At 39.9% G+C, this 16962-nt stretch overlaps 1 protein-coding gene across 2 annotated transcripts in view; it reads right to left on the reverse strand.

Moving 5' to 3' along the window:
• LOC131592824 (reelin) overlaps positions 1-16962 on the reverse strand; it is a 273205-nt gene that overhangs the window by 19318 nt on the left and 236925 nt on the right. For both annotated transcript variants that reach the window (XM_058864623.1, XM_058864624.1), the window contains exons 44-53: positions 13631-13889; positions 12146-12395; positions 9727-9895; positions 7085-7225; positions 5576-5753; positions 4016-4209; positions 2657-2913; positions 1761-1915; positions 771-985; positions 307-484 (exon numbers count right to left, since the gene is read on the reverse strand). In XM_058864623.1, the coding sequence (XP_058720606.1) occupies positions 307-484; positions 771-985; positions 1761-1915; positions 2657-2913; positions 4016-4209; positions 5576-5753; positions 7085-7225; positions 9727-9895; positions 12146-12395; positions 13631-13889 (1996 nt within the window). The remainder of the gene's footprint in view (positions 1-306; positions 485-770; positions 986-1760; positions 1916-2656; positions 2914-4015; positions 4210-5575; positions 5754-7084; positions 7226-9726; positions 9896-12145; positions 12396-13630; positions 13890-16962) is intronic.

The following is a 16962-nucleotide window of genomic DNA, read 5'->3' on the forward strand; positions in this document are numbered from 1 at the left end:
TCTATTTTGTTCAAATACAACCATATGTGCAAGGGTGATTTACATCCTGTAATGATCAAAAGATTAACAATGAACTTTATCACAGTTTTTTCAGGCTAAGTGTTATTTTCAAAGCAACAAACGCGTTCTTGAATAATGCAGTAGTAGTTTTGTTAAAAAACTGATGAAAGGGCTGAAAATGGATTTGACTGTCTTCAGGCTGACAGGAATCAAAGGTAAATTTCCAGTGAGATCAATCTCTCCTCTCTATCCTTCCCAGTCAAACACATGCCAAAATTCATTCTTTAAAACATGCAATAAAATTACCTTCAGTGTCTGGGTCAAGTAGCAGTTTGGACCCGAATACCCAGGATCACAGATGCATTGCTCATTCAAGCAGTCTCCATGACCTCTACAGTTTTCCAGACAACCAGGGCCCAGATAGAAATTATCAATGGCCCACTGCATATCTGAGTATTTCTGGTAGAACCGAAACCTCACAGGACTAGAGAGAAAGGAATGAAGAAAACCAGACATATGCGTAAAACAACTTTTCTCAATTGAAAAAATGTGATTAAACACAATATGCTCACGGCTGTACTATCTTCTGAGCTTCCACAAGCAGTGGAAGTATTTACTGAAATTGATTTTTTTACATATCCATAATGTAATGAACATGAACACTGCTACTCTGCAATATCCTTGAAAGAAAATAAATAGGCAGATGTCCTGTCATGTTTCCAGGAACGGATCTTAATCCAAGACAAAATGAGTAGCAAATTCATACTTACTTGCCCACAAGGCTTTCAGGCAGTGTGTAAGTCACTCTTTTCCATCCTTTTGTGGGAAAGAAGACAGATGGCTGTGAGACACTCCCAGAACATTTTGGATCGGCTGGTAAGCACTGAGGTACTAAGTAACTCCAGCTAACGCCAAAGTCAGTGGAGTACTGCACATGGACCTGATTTTGTGCAAGTTTTTCTGAGGTTTTACATCCAACAGAAACCTAATAAAGAAGAGACCATCAGCAATTAAGAATTAATTGAGGTGGGGGAGTTTAAAAAGGGTTTGAACCTGAAAACAGACTGCAGAATTTTGCTTGAAATGATGGCAGTATCAGTGCCTGTATGGTGCCAGTCACCTGCAGATCTCTGATATTCTCAAGACTGAGAACAGACACCATGTTGTGAATTTTGTTTACTTCTATATAGCTCACATTTCTGGATTTCCAGATTTTGACACTTGTGCCTTAAACCCCAGTACCACATAACAAATAAAGTTAATATCCTCTCCCACACAACCTGAGATTTGAATATTTCAGAGAAGGCCACAGATTAGGCAGACCACCTTTATGGACGGATGTGCAAAAGGTTCTTGCAATTTCCATATATTGCTGGGTTATTTTCTCAATTTAGGTAGAGGGGTGTACGGAGGCCAGTTTGGGCGCAGGTTTGATGTGAATACATGACAACCCAGGAGCAGAGTGAACTACTGTGGAGCTGCTTTTCCCTCACCAGCAGCTGTAGATGTGCAATATCCTTATTTCACTATGCCCATGGAACTGCAGTACTGGAAGAGAAGAATGTGCCACCTCTGAGAACAGCCTGTGGTATTGAAGCTGACCAACACAGAGTAAGTGAGAAAAATGAGGATGGCCTAATAACAACATTTTTCCCAGAAGGGAACAGCTCCTGTGTAGGCCTATACATCATCCTTCCTCCTGAAAGATATACTTAGACCTGGAACAAAATGTGGTTTTGAATCCTGCAGACAGATTTTACCTTGAACTGCATAATCCAGCCTTCTGTAGGAGTCAGGTCATGGGTGACTGCATAGACCTCTCTGCCATCGTGGCTCCCGCAGATCATGACACCATCAGGAGAATCACAAAATCTCTCAATTGAGCAATCATCATGGAATAACCAGTGTTCATTCACTTGAAAATAAATGGCCATGTCAGTAATATACAGTGACAATATAAATTAAACCGAGATTAGTGTTAACCACAAAAGGTGATTCATAGCTTTATTTTTCAGCCTACATGAGGATTATTTAGTGTTGCTCCTGAGAATGTCAGTACCCCATTGTTCCCACATATGTATTACATTTATCACATTTATTGCTGAAAGCACCTTTTACTACTGTCTTACAGAAGCATTACAGCATTATGTTTTAATGATCAAGAAGTAAGGATCTGAGACTTACTTAAAATACAAAGTTCTATTGCACTGAACATTTTGGGAGAACCTTTTAATGGGTGTTGCCTACATGTCTGCACAAAGTCTTCCCCAGTGCTGGTAGCTGTTAAGCCTTATAAACATATTTTCTACAAAATTTAGTTGTAAAATGTCATTTAACTTCCCTAAAGAAAATTTTAAAAAGTTAGAAAATAGGGAACAGACACTCAGGATAAGAAATACGCTCAGAATAACCCGTCACTTTTAATTTTTTTTTTTTTTAAATGAATTTTCTAAAGATATTCATGCAGTAAAAAAAAGCTGCATCACATCTTTTCATTTTGTTTTTTTGTGAAGAAAAAACAAAAGTCAAGGCCTCTATAGCAATGGGATTGTCGTCACAGTGAGACAAAGATTCAGAGGCTCAGCAAGATCTGCAGATCTTGTATAACTTGCATTGGCTTCCTGCTCCCTAGCTCAGAGCCAGGTGGAATGTTTACCTGTGGTTTTGTCCTCCATGGCCATGTCAAAGGCGATCCTGCCGGTGGGCCCCGCGTCGGCCGGGGAGCGCTCATGCTGCGGCAGGGGAGCGCTGCTGAAGGTGTCGAGCATCACCGTCCTCTGGTCGGCTGAGCCCGAGATCAGCACGTTGTCGATGGCCCAGTCGTTCTGGTCCAGCCCGTCGTGCTTGGGCTGCCACCAGCGGAAACGTGTCCCGATGCTTTTGGCATCGTAGGGAAGGAGGATGTTCACAAAGCTGGAATAAAAGGTGGAAATCAGTTGTAGGAAAGCTGCAGGAGGAGGTCACTGCAGTGTGCTGTGCTGGGTGCTTTGACCATGTCTGTTCTCAGTGTTTCCTAGAATACATGGAATTTGGGAAAGAAGAAAAAGACCGGTCTAGTCTATGTTCCTCTAGGAGATATTTCTGAAACAAAAATCTTTCTGATCGCTCCCAATGTCATCCCTGGGACAGGGGCTCAGAGAGGGATGGGCAGGATCAGCACCCAGACTGTGGCATGGTTTGAACAGCCTCACTTGCTCCAGCTGTCCTTATGGGACTGAATGCAATGGTCTGGACTACCAGGGTGTGGCCATAAGGCCCTTATTGAGGGATGTGCTAAGAAGGAGAATGTGGAAGTAAAATGAAGATTGCTTTTTTCAGCCTGGAGCCATTCAGCCGATAGCAATGTTCCAGTAGAATTTTATCTGTTCCATTGCAACAGTAGACAATAATACACTGAAATCTCATGTCGAATTAAAGGACTAGTGATTTCAAGGTGTGCTCAAATAAAATAACAAATAGTGGGTTCCTTACATCCCCATTCTCTGTGAATCTTTTAAATTAGTTAGTGAGAAAAAGGTCAGCTCATATATAGGGATGTTTTTAATCTCACAAACATCTGAAAGTAGGGCTTGAGTGTATCCATTCTTTTGAAGGATAACTGCAGAAATGCAGTTTCTCATCTCCACACCATTTTATAACTAACTTATAACAATCAGTGAGTTTATGATCTTGCCAATAAAGAAATAGATTGCAAAGGTTAGCAACTTTAAGAACAGGATGGACATCACTACAGTAGCTATTAATCTTCCTGAAACCATTTAGAAATCTACCAGACTGCTACAGGCTCCTAGCTATTCTTGTATTTCTGGCCTAGCAGCTGCACAAATGCTGATGCTCTCAATACATGCACCAAGGCCATTCATAAATACCTGTAAGACTGTACAAGCTGAACTCGTACATCCAAACCTGACATGCAAACCACAGCACTAATATATCCCACAGGTTCTGGTGAAACATTCAAGACCAGCTGACTTTAGAGAGAAATTTACACAGGCAGAAAGAAGGTATCACAAACCCAGGCTTGCTGAATTGATCATAGAAAATTTCCATTAAGAGGCTCCAGGTGATTCCACCATTCACAGAATACTCCAGCAGCACTCCTTGGTTGCGGTTATTAGGAGTTATCAGACATCCATACATGAAATAAAACTGGATGAATTCTGCACTGGTGAGGTTCAAATCCACTGTAACTAACATACGGCTGCAGCCCTTAAAAGCAATGAAAAAATATGTTGGCTGGTGTTGTCTGGCAAAACTTATGTTCATAAAAATTGTTAGACTATGCAGTCACTATTAATGTGGATTCATGCTGCAAAAATTTTAAAACTGTACAATATTTTATTAATTATTTCAAAGGTAAAGCTATAACAGAACAATATATATATATATGTTTTCCCTGAAGACATAATTTCAGTCATGTTTCATCTTAAAAATTCCTGTTGTGTATTTATATATGTTGCTACTTGTACCCTCAGTTTTACAACATTCATATATTCACCTTTCTTCTTAATAGAAGAGTTGCAGAAATCCACTCCTCCATTGTAAATCAAGAAGTTTTCCATGCAGAATTAATGAATCACTGATTATGTGCTAATGATTCAACTTATGCAAACCAACAAATGGCAAAGCAATTTTAGTATGTGTGTTTTCCACAAGACCTTATGTATTTCACATTGCTTGGTCTGTTGGTGTCTACTTAGTCCTACTGGAATTAAGCAAAAATGTAATGCTTCTCTAAGTTTATTTTAGAAAACTTTCATTCATTTTTGAACTTAGTTATGAATTTGACTGAAGAGCTCCACAAGCATAAATTTTACATGTTTCTAAAATACTATTTTGTAATTTTTTATAATTACAATGTTATCTGTTAGCAAACTGTAGTTCAGCAGCAGTCAGGGTTATATACCTACATATGCAGCTAACCTAGGAAATTTTACTGTGAGCTTTCCCTGAAAACACCCACCTGTGAGATTTCTGAAGGATGAGGCCAAAAATGGATGCAATCTGCTCTAAGATGACCCTCCTTGAACAGGGAGGTTGGACCAGATGACCCACCATGGTCCCTTCCAACTCAACCCATTCTGTGTTTCAGTGGCTCTGTATTGTCAAGGACCACGTGCAAGTTATACAAGTGCAAATAGCTAGTTATTAATTTACCTCTGCCATCTGATTAGAAGCCACACCAAACTCTGGTCTGGAAGTTTGAAGTGCTATGAAGAGAGTCTTAGGAGGAAAATTAAAAGTCTACATACTTACACTGTGCTTTAACCTACTAGGTTCTGAAGATCTCTCTACAGCTCCTCTCAGGAGCCACACACACTATATCTCATTTTCCTGACTGCAGCATAGCATGGAACGTGGTATCAGCTTTCCTGGAGTGTTTCTTTCTGACCATAGTCTGTAGGACCTGTTTGACTTTGGTCTTCAGTCAAGCAAAGGATTTAATTTTTAAAAATATTTGATATGCCTGCTATGTTACGCTGTTATTTTTTTAATGCCTTGCTATTTAACTTTTAAAATCAGTCCCATAGGTAGTGTCAAATGGAACAAGCTGGTCCCTGTGCTGGACACACACCCCGCTGAAGTGAAGAGCCATCCCAGAGGCGACGGCCCCGCAGACCGTGCTCAGTTTGCCCCCGTTCACCGTCAGCCAGTTCTGGTTGGAGGGCGAGCGGTTGAAGTTGTCTTTCAGCTGTGTTGGGAGGGGAGTCTCTGGCTCGTCGCAGTACAGCCCACCCCAGTGCTCGTCACAGCTGCAGAGCAAAACAAATGCACAAATCAGCTGGCAAAGGCTCTCCACGGAGGTTTAATCAGTGCCGTGTTATTAAGGTACCATCTTATTCTGCATAGGGGCATCATTTACCAGTGCACAACTGGTATGTGGGGGTTTCAAACATCTGGCATTTTGTCATTAATATGAAACAAAAATGACTTTTTTGAAGGCTTAGTGTTGTGTACCATTCAAGCTTCTAATACAGGGCACCCTCCCAAACACAGTAAAAGCAGTTAAAATACATTGTGCTTGGATAGATAAACCAAGAGAATGTACCAAACCTAAAAATGTCCTGCTAATGTTAAAGTTCAAGTTTCTGTAAAATTTTAGTGGATGGGTGCTTTCTTATCTCCATATAGTTCTCCCTTTTTTTTCCCTCTGAAAAACATTCTTATAATGTATCAAAGACTGGATAACACCTTGGAACTGTGTTACGCTTCTATGAGATTTCATCAGAGATACTGTGTCTTGGTACTTCAGTGTTGTCACGTTAGAGGAGAACACAATAATATGTCTATTCTACAGCGAAGTATATTTCTAAAAAATACAGTCACAGTGCAATTATACAACCATTCTCCCATTTCTTCTGCCATTTGTGGCTGGGAAAAAAGCAATACATCCATCTGGAAGATATTTCTCTGTTGCCAAGACAGGCAAATCTGGGGGTTGTTGTTTGCTAGCTTTGCAGGACTCTATGTGGATTGTTATGCAAACAGTTTGAGGATCAAGCCAGCCTGCCTCTCCTGGCAAACCCTACCACAGAGCAGAGTCATCAGACCATCAAGGTAATGCCAGTCAAAAAGCAAAATCTGGCTCTGTGAAGAACTGGCATATATCCTGCTTAGTGGCTATGTCCCACCTTCAGCCCAGGTTCTCTGCACCCAGCACTAGGCTGAGAGCACAGGGACATGGTGTGAAATCCCTTGGGAATAAGGAGAACATATTCTGGGAAGCTCCAGGATTGTATGTCCCTGGAGGGATGTGCAAACTCAAAGGGTACCCTCTCCCTGCCTGGTGGGAGGGGAGTTGATGCAGCAGAGGCAAGAGCAGAGGCGATGCATTGCCACTGAGGAAAGAACTGTCTGCTTTGGCCATGGAGCACGAACAGTCAGAGGTCTGGCAGATCCAACCCCTGCAGCTCCCCTTCCTCTTGTTACTTCTACTCCCAAGTGGCCCCAGTGCCCTGCTCAGTTTCAACAGTGAAATCCACCTCCCTTTGTAGAATTGTATCCCAGGCTTTCCTGCAAATTCATCAGAATGACAGAGGAGGACTGAAATGCTGCAGCCCTGGGCAGGACAGACGGCACTTACACACAATTGTCCTGCGTGCACTTCCCATGGCCACTGCACATGTCTATGCAGCCATCCCCGATGTAGACGTTGTCAATTGCCCACGTTTGCTGCTTGTCAAAAGGAGCAGGCTGGTGCCAGCGGAAACGAGTTGCTTGAGACCTTGGGAGAGAAAGAAAAACAGAATTCCGTGTTTTCTAGTGAAGGCAATCTTTATTTTGACTGAAAGGAAATATTAGTCTTGAGGCTAGACTGCTCTTAGAAGGTTTGTTTGATACCAGCATGACCCAGGGCTGGTTTCTGACAATGACAACATCCCTCCAAGAAAAGGGTGCTCACATTTTGAGAACAGAACAAAGCACAAGTGCTTGGTATCAAGCTGAGAGTGTGGGAGGTAGGAAATTGATCACCGGTGAAAGCAAAGCAAGTGGGCCATGGTTGGTGCAGTGGAGAGGAGGGTAGGAAGAAAGTGGTACTCCCAGCTGGAAGCTCAGACCAGTCATAAGCATGTCCTAGCACAGATCCAAACCTGAGGGATAGCTAGGAGCTGGATCAAGCCAGAATAATCCAAACCCTCTAAATTTCAACCTCAGCCAGTCAACAAGTCCAAGTCAACAAATTTACCTGACTTTTCTCTATGAATTCTCCCAACTACATTTAAGCAAGAGCAGCTCTAGGGAGTGGGCTGGGGACAGGTGAGGAGGCCCATGCAGGGCTTGCAGCATGACACTGGCTTTGCTCCCCTCCACCCAGGGCTCAGCTGGAAATGCTAAGAAATTATCTGTAGTGTGATCCTGGCTCTACTCAGTAAATTATATTCATTTGGTTGATTAAAACTGGCTTAGCTCCCTATATGTGAATTAAGTGTCCCAGCTCCCAAGATAGATGATGAAAATCTATCCAAAACAGTCAAAAGACACCAAATAGTTCTACAGCTCCTGCAGGTGTAGACTGTGAGTCAAGAGCTGTGAGCAGACGAATTTCTCTATGAATTAAAGCTAATCCCTCTTTACAGTACAGCACTAGATGGCAGCATTGAACTTTTTGTAGTCTGTTTCCTTTTGAAACTCAAAGAGAAATCACAATTATTATAAACACCAAAACCAAGTAAACAGCAAAATCCCCAAAACCTATTCAGTGTAAAAATGGACCTCGTATGACATTATTCTCCCATGAATTATTTCTTTATGAAAATGCTTCATGAGCTGAATAAATAACATGTTTATCCAAAGAGAAATCTACTGCTCTGAGCTCAGCTCAGCTGATCACCAAGCAGCATTTTAAAATTAAATATAAAAATTGCAAGGAATCCCTTTCAGAATAAAGGCAAGCACCTATATCTTACACTGTCTGCTTTGGCTGGGCACTTCACTAGCAATTAATGGAGCTGATGCTCCTGTGGGAAGCTTTGTATTTGCGTTTTAAAATCAGCTCCAGGTTAAAAGCAAGTGTCCATTTCCTTCTCGAGGCCAGAGGTGAGGTGCACTCTGGAGTGCAGGAGCCCTAAGAGGCTACACAGACATGAGTGGTGAGCACCAGGCCAAGCTACTGACTACCCAGCCTGTATGTGCCTCAAACATTCAGGCACAACTGGAGACACACACACCTGCTATTATATAGCTTGAAATAATAAAGCAGCATAAAAATTATATTGCATCTAGACTAAAAGGCCTATTAGCTGCACTGTTCTTATCCTAAAGCTTAACATCTCTCTTGCTTATGAGATAAGGTTGTAATAACCTCTCTCATGGAATGCCTATCTTGATAACTTTGGGAAATGGTAGTACTTCAGCCAAAAAATACAATTATAGGATTGGACAGAAGTGCAATTTTTGCCTCAGTAGGGCATCAGACTTCTTGTGACATATATACTGCTCAAAAAACTCTTCAGTCTTAAAATCACAGTTATTTATAAACCTGTGTTTATCTCAGGTGGTATCTTCCTTTCAGGTCCAAATTTAGTTGGTTTGGAACATCTATCCCAGCCCTGATTTATCCCATTCAACCCTAGAAAGATTAGTCTCAACAAAAATTTACAGTCTTCAAACAAGAACTGACACGGTAATGAATTTTTACAGACAATATGTAGCAAAGCTGCACAAAAGAGGAAGCACAGAAAATTCATGCTGGGAAGAAGTCCTAAAAAAAATGCTATTACTTGATGTAACTGCACTGAAGATAGAGAAGAGTCCAGATGCTCCAAATGATTAGTAACAGAAGATGGACTTTTCCGCTACTAATGTCAAAACGTGCAGCAACTCTATGGGCGCTTTCAGTACAATTGCTAAAAAATAAAGGTCTCAGTTTCCAAACTTGTATGTGCCTTTGGTGGCATCTCTCATGACAACCACCTCAAGGCACTACCTGTGCTTTGATACTTCTGAGCCAGCAGTAAGCTCAGCCTATGTCTATGTGAGGAGATAAGGCTCAGCAGGAGGAGCAAAACTGTGGGGTCTAATAGTGCTGAGAGCCTGATGCCCTTATTCCCTGGGTTTGCAATTTTTATAGGCTAGAGCTTCATTTACCTATACTTATTTGTTGCTACTTACATGGGCCAAACAAAAAGGACAAGGTATAATTGCTTAAACTCTATAATGTATCATGCATTAAAAATACCTAGTTATACTTTTAGATTTATTCTGCAGAAAACCAGAGGGAGTTACCTAGTATAGGGAGGCAGAGGCAAAGTAACCCGGGTCCACTTGTTGAAAGTGTCTGAAATGAGAATCCTCTGGAGATGGTACTTGTTGCATTCCACATTAGTGGGCAGACAGTCTTTCAAAATTGGGTGCCAGGTCAGCCCAAGGTCCACTGAATATTCCAGTTCAATAGCTAAGATTGGAAAGATGGTTAGTTACTTGATTTAGAGACCTATATCCATAGGCCTATAATAGAGTGCAAGCTCCTGACAGTATCACTGTCTGAACTGACAGAATACCCACCCAGAACTTTTGAAACCCTTGTGCCAGAAGCACAAAGCTACCTCCTTTGGTGGCAGTGTGGGAGGATGTGTTACATGTTGCTGAGCAGGTGTAGCTCAGGTGGAGTCTGCAGTACATCTCTGCATTTGCCACCTAACTCAAGATGCCACAGATGAAAAGACAGAGCCAACAATAAATTGCCAGGGTTAAGTCAATATCTGTAGCAGCAACATGCAAGAGAATAATGTGACAGCACCATGGCTACCAAACTTTGTTTCTCAGGCTTGAAGAGTGAGATTCAGCTGGATGTGATCGCTGTGTAAAGCAGAGCAACATTCAAATTCAAACTTTTGGCTGTCATAAGATGGCTTAGTCAGCCTTCCACCTCTCCTGCAGACCAGCTCATTTCATTATTCAGCACAATTTTAATTTGAGTTTGTTAGTCAGTGAGCTTGTTTCCATTCAAACACAGCCTAGTCACATTAAACTAATGTATTCATTTCTCAGTGAAAATCAGCAATTTAATTGTTTTGATGTTTATGGCTTATAAACTTTTATTATGAAAATTACGGGTTAGTCAAGTTTACTAAATACTTCAAGTCAAACTTTCATGCAGCCATGAAAAAGTAAATAATAATAGGCGCAGAAATGGAACTTGAAGTAAATGTTCCAGCTGCCAGGCATTCTGGCTGAGCTGGCTGTGTAAAACATGGAGCATGATGATGGGGGGATAAATCTGTGATCTTTTTTTGATTACTACAGACCCATTTCTTCTACCTTCATGCACAGGGAATGACCCTTAATCACCCAATCAGTCCTACTTGATGTTTCAGCACCAAAGACAGTGCTATAGAAATACAAGGACAAGTAGATACAAACAAGGGTGAGTTTTTAGTGTTAAATTTCCCTCACCAAAAGAAATATTTTTCTCATCATGACTGGAAGCATGATTAGGTAGTCTCCTGCCTAATTTAATATGAAGTTAAGGTAATGCTAAGGGTTGTAGACAAAGAAACAAACAAAACTGCCCCCAATAAAATAAGGATCTGTTTCTTTGCCAGTATATGGTTCAGTTGCTAAAGTGCTTCTAAACTTAGCAGAGACGATCTCAGGATGCTGCAGTGTTCTTAATAACAAAATAAAAAAAACCCTTCTAAGCTTGTGAGTAGCTTCAGATTAGAAAAATCAGAGAAGCTAAATCTGGGACTACGTGTAAAATATTTTTCCATTTTTATACAGAATTGTAGAGGAAAAGTCAGCAACCTAGTAAATTAACACATGCCACATGATGCAATGTATTATATTTTTGTCCTCATTAAAATCATCTGTACCTCAAAACCCTATTTTAAGAGGATGTGTAAAATCAAGCATGAAAAAGCTTGTTATTTAGAGAAACTTATTTTTTGGGTGCCTTAAAATTCACATAATGAACCAATTTTAAATTTCCATGTGATGTGTATTGAGTACAGAGCATGCTTTTATTTATTTATCTGTATGTATATATCTGTATATACACATATAAAAGCTGTCTCTCCTCTCAATAGACATAATTTGAAAAAAGGAAGCTAGGTAATTAAAAATTGCATTATTATGTATACATAAACAGATATATACACATGTGCATAGTATGTACGCACATATTCATACATGGAAACATATAGGTCTATGCATATGTAGAATTTCATATGGACAATACAAATTTTTGCAGTTGATGCTGCCTTAGCAAGTGTCAGATGTATGCTGGTATAAATGATTTCTTAGATATATGGATACAAGTGAGATCAGAACTGAGACTACAATGCAAAAATGCAAAACCACAAAGCTAGAAACATATGCTGGAACACCCAGCTGCTTACTATTACACCACCAGCCCAAGCAGTGGACACTATCTACTAAATGGATTTGAGTAAGGCAGCTGTTAGTCTTTTTCTGAGATGGATTGAACTGCAACTTAGATGCTCACAGGGCATAATTTACTTCCGTTTATCTTAGGCGTCAGACACCTGGAATAAAAAAGCTGATGTTACAATTTCTAACAGAAACATGCAGGTTTCTTTTGTTTCTTAGTTCTTGTTATGATGAATAATGTAACCAGAAAACCAGTGAACTTTCCTCTGCAGTGAAGGAAGAGGAATGGCAGGAATTATTAAGAAGTCATTACCATAACATGAGTCTGTGACAGAGCAGGAAGCTGCAAAATCTATTTGCAAGAAAGAGTCTTCATTGACAACGATGTCAGTGGTGACAACATAGCGGGTGCTGGCTTTCTCAATGAACACCAGAGCATCCCCAGCAGAGCCACAGACTGGCATCTTTGTTCCACCAGGGTGGAGCAGCCACTTCCTACTGTCCAGTGTGGTGAAGTCATCTTCCAATACTGTATTGCCAGAGATATTTCCTCCAATAAGAATCTGAAACATTAGGAAAGTAATTGTTATTGAAAAGGAAAAAATCTAGAAGTCTTCACAAGCATGCAAGTGACATAGCAACCTGTAGGAGGAAGAGATGTACCAGACTAAGTGTATTTATTCTGCTGGTCCAAAATTAGTAAAGAATCTAGGCTATGAAAAAGGGGAGTATTTCTTTCCTATAAAGGGAAGAGATTGGCTCAGCTGTACAAATCTAAAATTCAGGGAGGTGACATCCAATCTCAATGAAGTAAAATTGCTCACAAAAAGCGTGTTAGTAGAAACAAAGTGATTACGCTTTCCTAGTGATTGTTGTGCTCTTCTATAATCTGGTGAACTGCTATCAGATTGCTGATAGAAGTGGGGAAAAAGCCTCTGTTTTGTCATTGACTATAAAATATCATAATTTTACTATTCAACAGCAAGTAAGGCAGAATTATTTTTAATTTGTTATTCTGAATTCAGTTTCTGATTGTTCTGAACTGTTACAAGTACATTCAATGAAGATATCTAAACAATGAATATTTTTTAATTTCTAAACAGAGAGCTGGGAAGTAAAATTTTGTAACCACGACATTGAAATGGCTGGTTAGGTTTGTCCCAACAATCTGAGCTAATTAATCTCGAAACCAGTCTTAAAGGTGCAGAACTTAATATCCAGCATAAACAGAGCAGATAACGGGATACAAGTATCACAAAGCCACCCCAGGACACTTCTTTTAAAAAAAGTAATAAATATTAAAGCAAATTGGACAACCCAATGACACTACTTTGAACATTATCATTTTGGAGATAAATAAGTTGTGATTTATACCAAGTCATAAGTAATATAATAATATTCATAACAGAAAATCCCAAATATAAAACTTTATTTTCATACAGATTGTTATTTTTCTGTAGTCTTTTTCTATTACATTATACCAAGCTAATTACATATTTGGATACATTTTAAATGAAGCTTTTTGAAGTTTGAAGTCAAACTTGCATTTTGCATGGTAAGGCCTCCTGCAATGTGAACCTACACATATGTAAAAGACTTTCCTAGAGTCAAAACAGGCAATCAGTGCCCCACATGGAAATGGTGCATTAAAACCACAAGTTCAGGAAATTGTGCTCTAAATATCTTTATATAAAGCATTTTTGCTTGTCTCAGTGACATACCAAAAAAAGGGAAATATTAAGACTGAATCCAGTCTAAGATTGTGTTAAAAGAAGAAACACCTGCAAGGATTCCTCACCTGGTCGATCACCCAGGGACTGTAGAAATGCCCATTCTCAGATGGTTGCCACCAGCGAAGCCGAGTGGAGCTCGAACGAGCCTTCAAGGGAATTTCCAGGGCAATGTATCGTCCCACATTGCTGGAGTTACTGAAGAGGAACTCCTGGAGAAGGCTCCATGTGAGGCCCCCGTTGAGTGAATACTGCAGCAGCACAGGCTGGCTCCTGGGGTCAGGTACCCCCTTGCCACATCCCAGTCTCATGAAGAACTGCACAAATCTAACAGGAAAAATCTTTCCACTTACCAGAAAGATCAATTTTCTACAACATCCCACACAGCAAACCAGAGAGCCTTGGAGTTTGTCTATTGACTAGCCCTGTGTTTTCTAGCTGTAAGGGTCATCTTTAGGAGATCTTATGATTTCCTTTCCAAAGCTTCTAGAATATACCTAGACAGACAGGTGTTACGACAAAAATTCATTTTGCCTGTGTGGTAGTTTGCCAGGCATAAGAGGCTGAACAAAGCTGGTCATTTATGTTTTCAGCTTTTGTCTGCATAGCAGATGGTGTTGCAAGTATCAGAAACATAATCCTGGGTGAAATTTTTATCCCTGTATCCCATGAGTACAGATTTAAGTGGCAGAAAAGCAACTGTGCTCTAAGTAGATCATAATTTGCTATGAATTTGCTGAAACGCTTAAATTCAAAATAAGCATTCCAGTTTTCCATTGGCATAAACCAGAGAAAATCTGGATGGGAGAACAAAGCACATTTCACTTTCAGGGATCATTTTGTCCATTTTGTCAGCCTGGGAAATTTGTCTAAATTACACCGTTTAAATGTGCTAGCTTCCCTGAAGCCAGCCCAAGCCACCCAGGGACACCAGTGCTTTCATCCCCCAGTTAATTGGCTTCTCCAAAGCTGCACAATGGACCTGTATCAAACTGCGAAATCCTTCCCGTCAGCTGATGCTCATAAATAGCTCCACTGTGCACTTGGAGTGGAGGGAACCGTGCTGTAATGATATTTACTTATTGGACTTGCAGGGATATTACAAGTATTAATTCATGTTTGCACAGCTTTTGCACAGCTTTAGAGTGTTTTATCTGTTCTAATTATTATTGCATTAGTTCTGCCTGGCTCACGGTTAAATGACATGGTGCAAAAGAAGTTTTGTGTCAAAAATCTTATTCTGGTTTGATCTGCAGGTAGATCTGCTGGGAGTGGAGGCTGCAGAGATGCTGGGCAGACAAAGCTCCAATAAAACACCAGACCTACAAGTCAATTAATTCTAGTCCTTGCTGCGACTCACAGTTTCTCTTGCTGTAACTGCTTTTGCTATAGATCATATCCACCTCCATGTCCCAGACATAACATACTGCTTGTGCTGTAAAGGAGCACTGGGTACCCTCATGGATCAACATATCAAATGTAAAGGATTTCTTCACTGCTGGCAAGTCTTTCTGCCTCCTCAGATTTACTCCAACATTTGCCACATAATTCAGAGGAAATAAACCCAGGTGACCTTGTCTCTGTTGCATCTGATTTCTTTGCATCGCTATTCTTACACCTCAGATTTTACTAATATAGTAATAACCCACCCAAATATAGATAACAATGTCTAGCAGACAAAAAAGTAATTTTAAATATCTTGTCCTACAGATATTTTGCAAAGGCTCTGCCTATTTTGAAATGGAAAACACTTTTTTTTTGTAAATCTAGTAACGCTGAAATGTGCGGATATTCTTTTAGTAATTCAGAATTGAAAGGAATTTGATCAGTTGTGATACCTAAAATATTCTCTCCTTAGTGATATTTCATGTGGTGCAGTTTCAGCTACCAGTATCACCATGATGGTGATACACTGTCCCCTGTGTTAAATTCTTTAACACACAGATGTGATAGCAGTGGATTCCAGAGCCCACTTGATTTCACTCCCCAGGTGCTGAGTGTGGCTTGCAGCACTGACAGACACAGCTGCTCTCCTGTGTTCTTCAGGGGATCTCCTCATAAGGAAAGGGGAAATTTTAATGTGGCTACTGAATCTAGCACTCTTAAAAGAATAGTTCTCATCACTCCTGGCATAAATGGAAACCTCTCTCCAAGCACTATGCAGAACTTGGCACATCTGTGTCACAGCCAAATCTGTTGTGCTTTGCAGGTGGTTGATAGAGTCAGTCTGGAAATGTAGAAAATCCCACTGCAATTACTTCAGGTTGCAAAAGAGCAGCTCCCAGCAATGCCACTGCAGTGTGCCTTGCTGTTCAGAACAGAACATATAGTTATTTGTTGATAACTGTTATTTTTCATAATCATATATACAAGAAATTGAATGTCCAGCTTTGTTCTCCTAAGACAGAAGTTATTTATCTCCATATAACACCTTGAGGTCAATATTTGCAAATCCAGCTACAGACCATAATGAAGAAAAGATAAATGATGGTTCTTTGAGCATGAACAATAAGGAAAATATAATTTAGTCTAATGGAGAAACTTACAAGATCTTTTGTATATTTTGTTAAACCATCTTTTAATTTCAGAGTGGTCTAGGAATCAAATTAGTGTGGAGAATTTTGTTTTTGGGGTTTGTTTTTATCAAGTTCTGAAAAAAGTTTGCTGGGAGGAATCTTACAAATTACAGGGGTCCTTAATATTAAAAATCAATGAGGTTTAGCTAAGTGCTGATCTAAAAACTAAATGGTTAGATATTAGGTCTTTTTATTGACCCTGAGTCTTTCCAATTATACCATTATTTAAAGCTTCAATACCAATGCTTACAGGTAAAAAGTAGATAAAATACCTGTTAAAATGTTTCCCACAGAACATCAGAGAGGAGTAGGGTGTTTATAAGAGATCAGTAAAAAAAAGTCTCGGAGAAAATGCAGTCTCTCCAAAATCATAATACAAGAACATCAGCTAAAATAGAGAATAAATTAGAAAACAATGCCTGTTTGTTAGCATGCCCACAATGGGGATGAAGTTTAATCTGTAATAGTGTAAATTTTTTTAATGTGACTTGCTTAGCATGTCTCACTCATCACATGTCTCCCCTGCAGGCTGTAAAGATACAACATAAACTGTAAATAGACTAAAATATTTGGTTTTCAATAGCTGGTGACAGCTTGATGGGAATTTCTCAGTGAATTATTGGAAACAAATGTGCACAATAAGAAAAAAACAAGCTTCAGAAATGAAAGAATTATGAGATGACAAATGTAAGAATTATACTTTCAGCAGATACTCCTGTTTCAGCAATGGCTCATAACACACCAGACTGTAAGAAAAGCAGAGCATTTCTCATGTTATGGGTTTAGGAAATAGAAACTTGCATGAGCTACTGAAGGTGTGGCAT

The sequence above is a fragment of the Poecile atricapillus genome, chromosome Z (genome assembly GCF_030490865.1).
Source record: "Poecile atricapillus isolate bPoeAtr1 chromosome Z, bPoeAtr1.hap1, whole genome shotgun sequence".
NCBI classification, from domain to species: Eukaryota; Metazoa; Chordata; class Aves; order Passeriformes; family Paridae; genus Poecile; species Poecile atricapillus.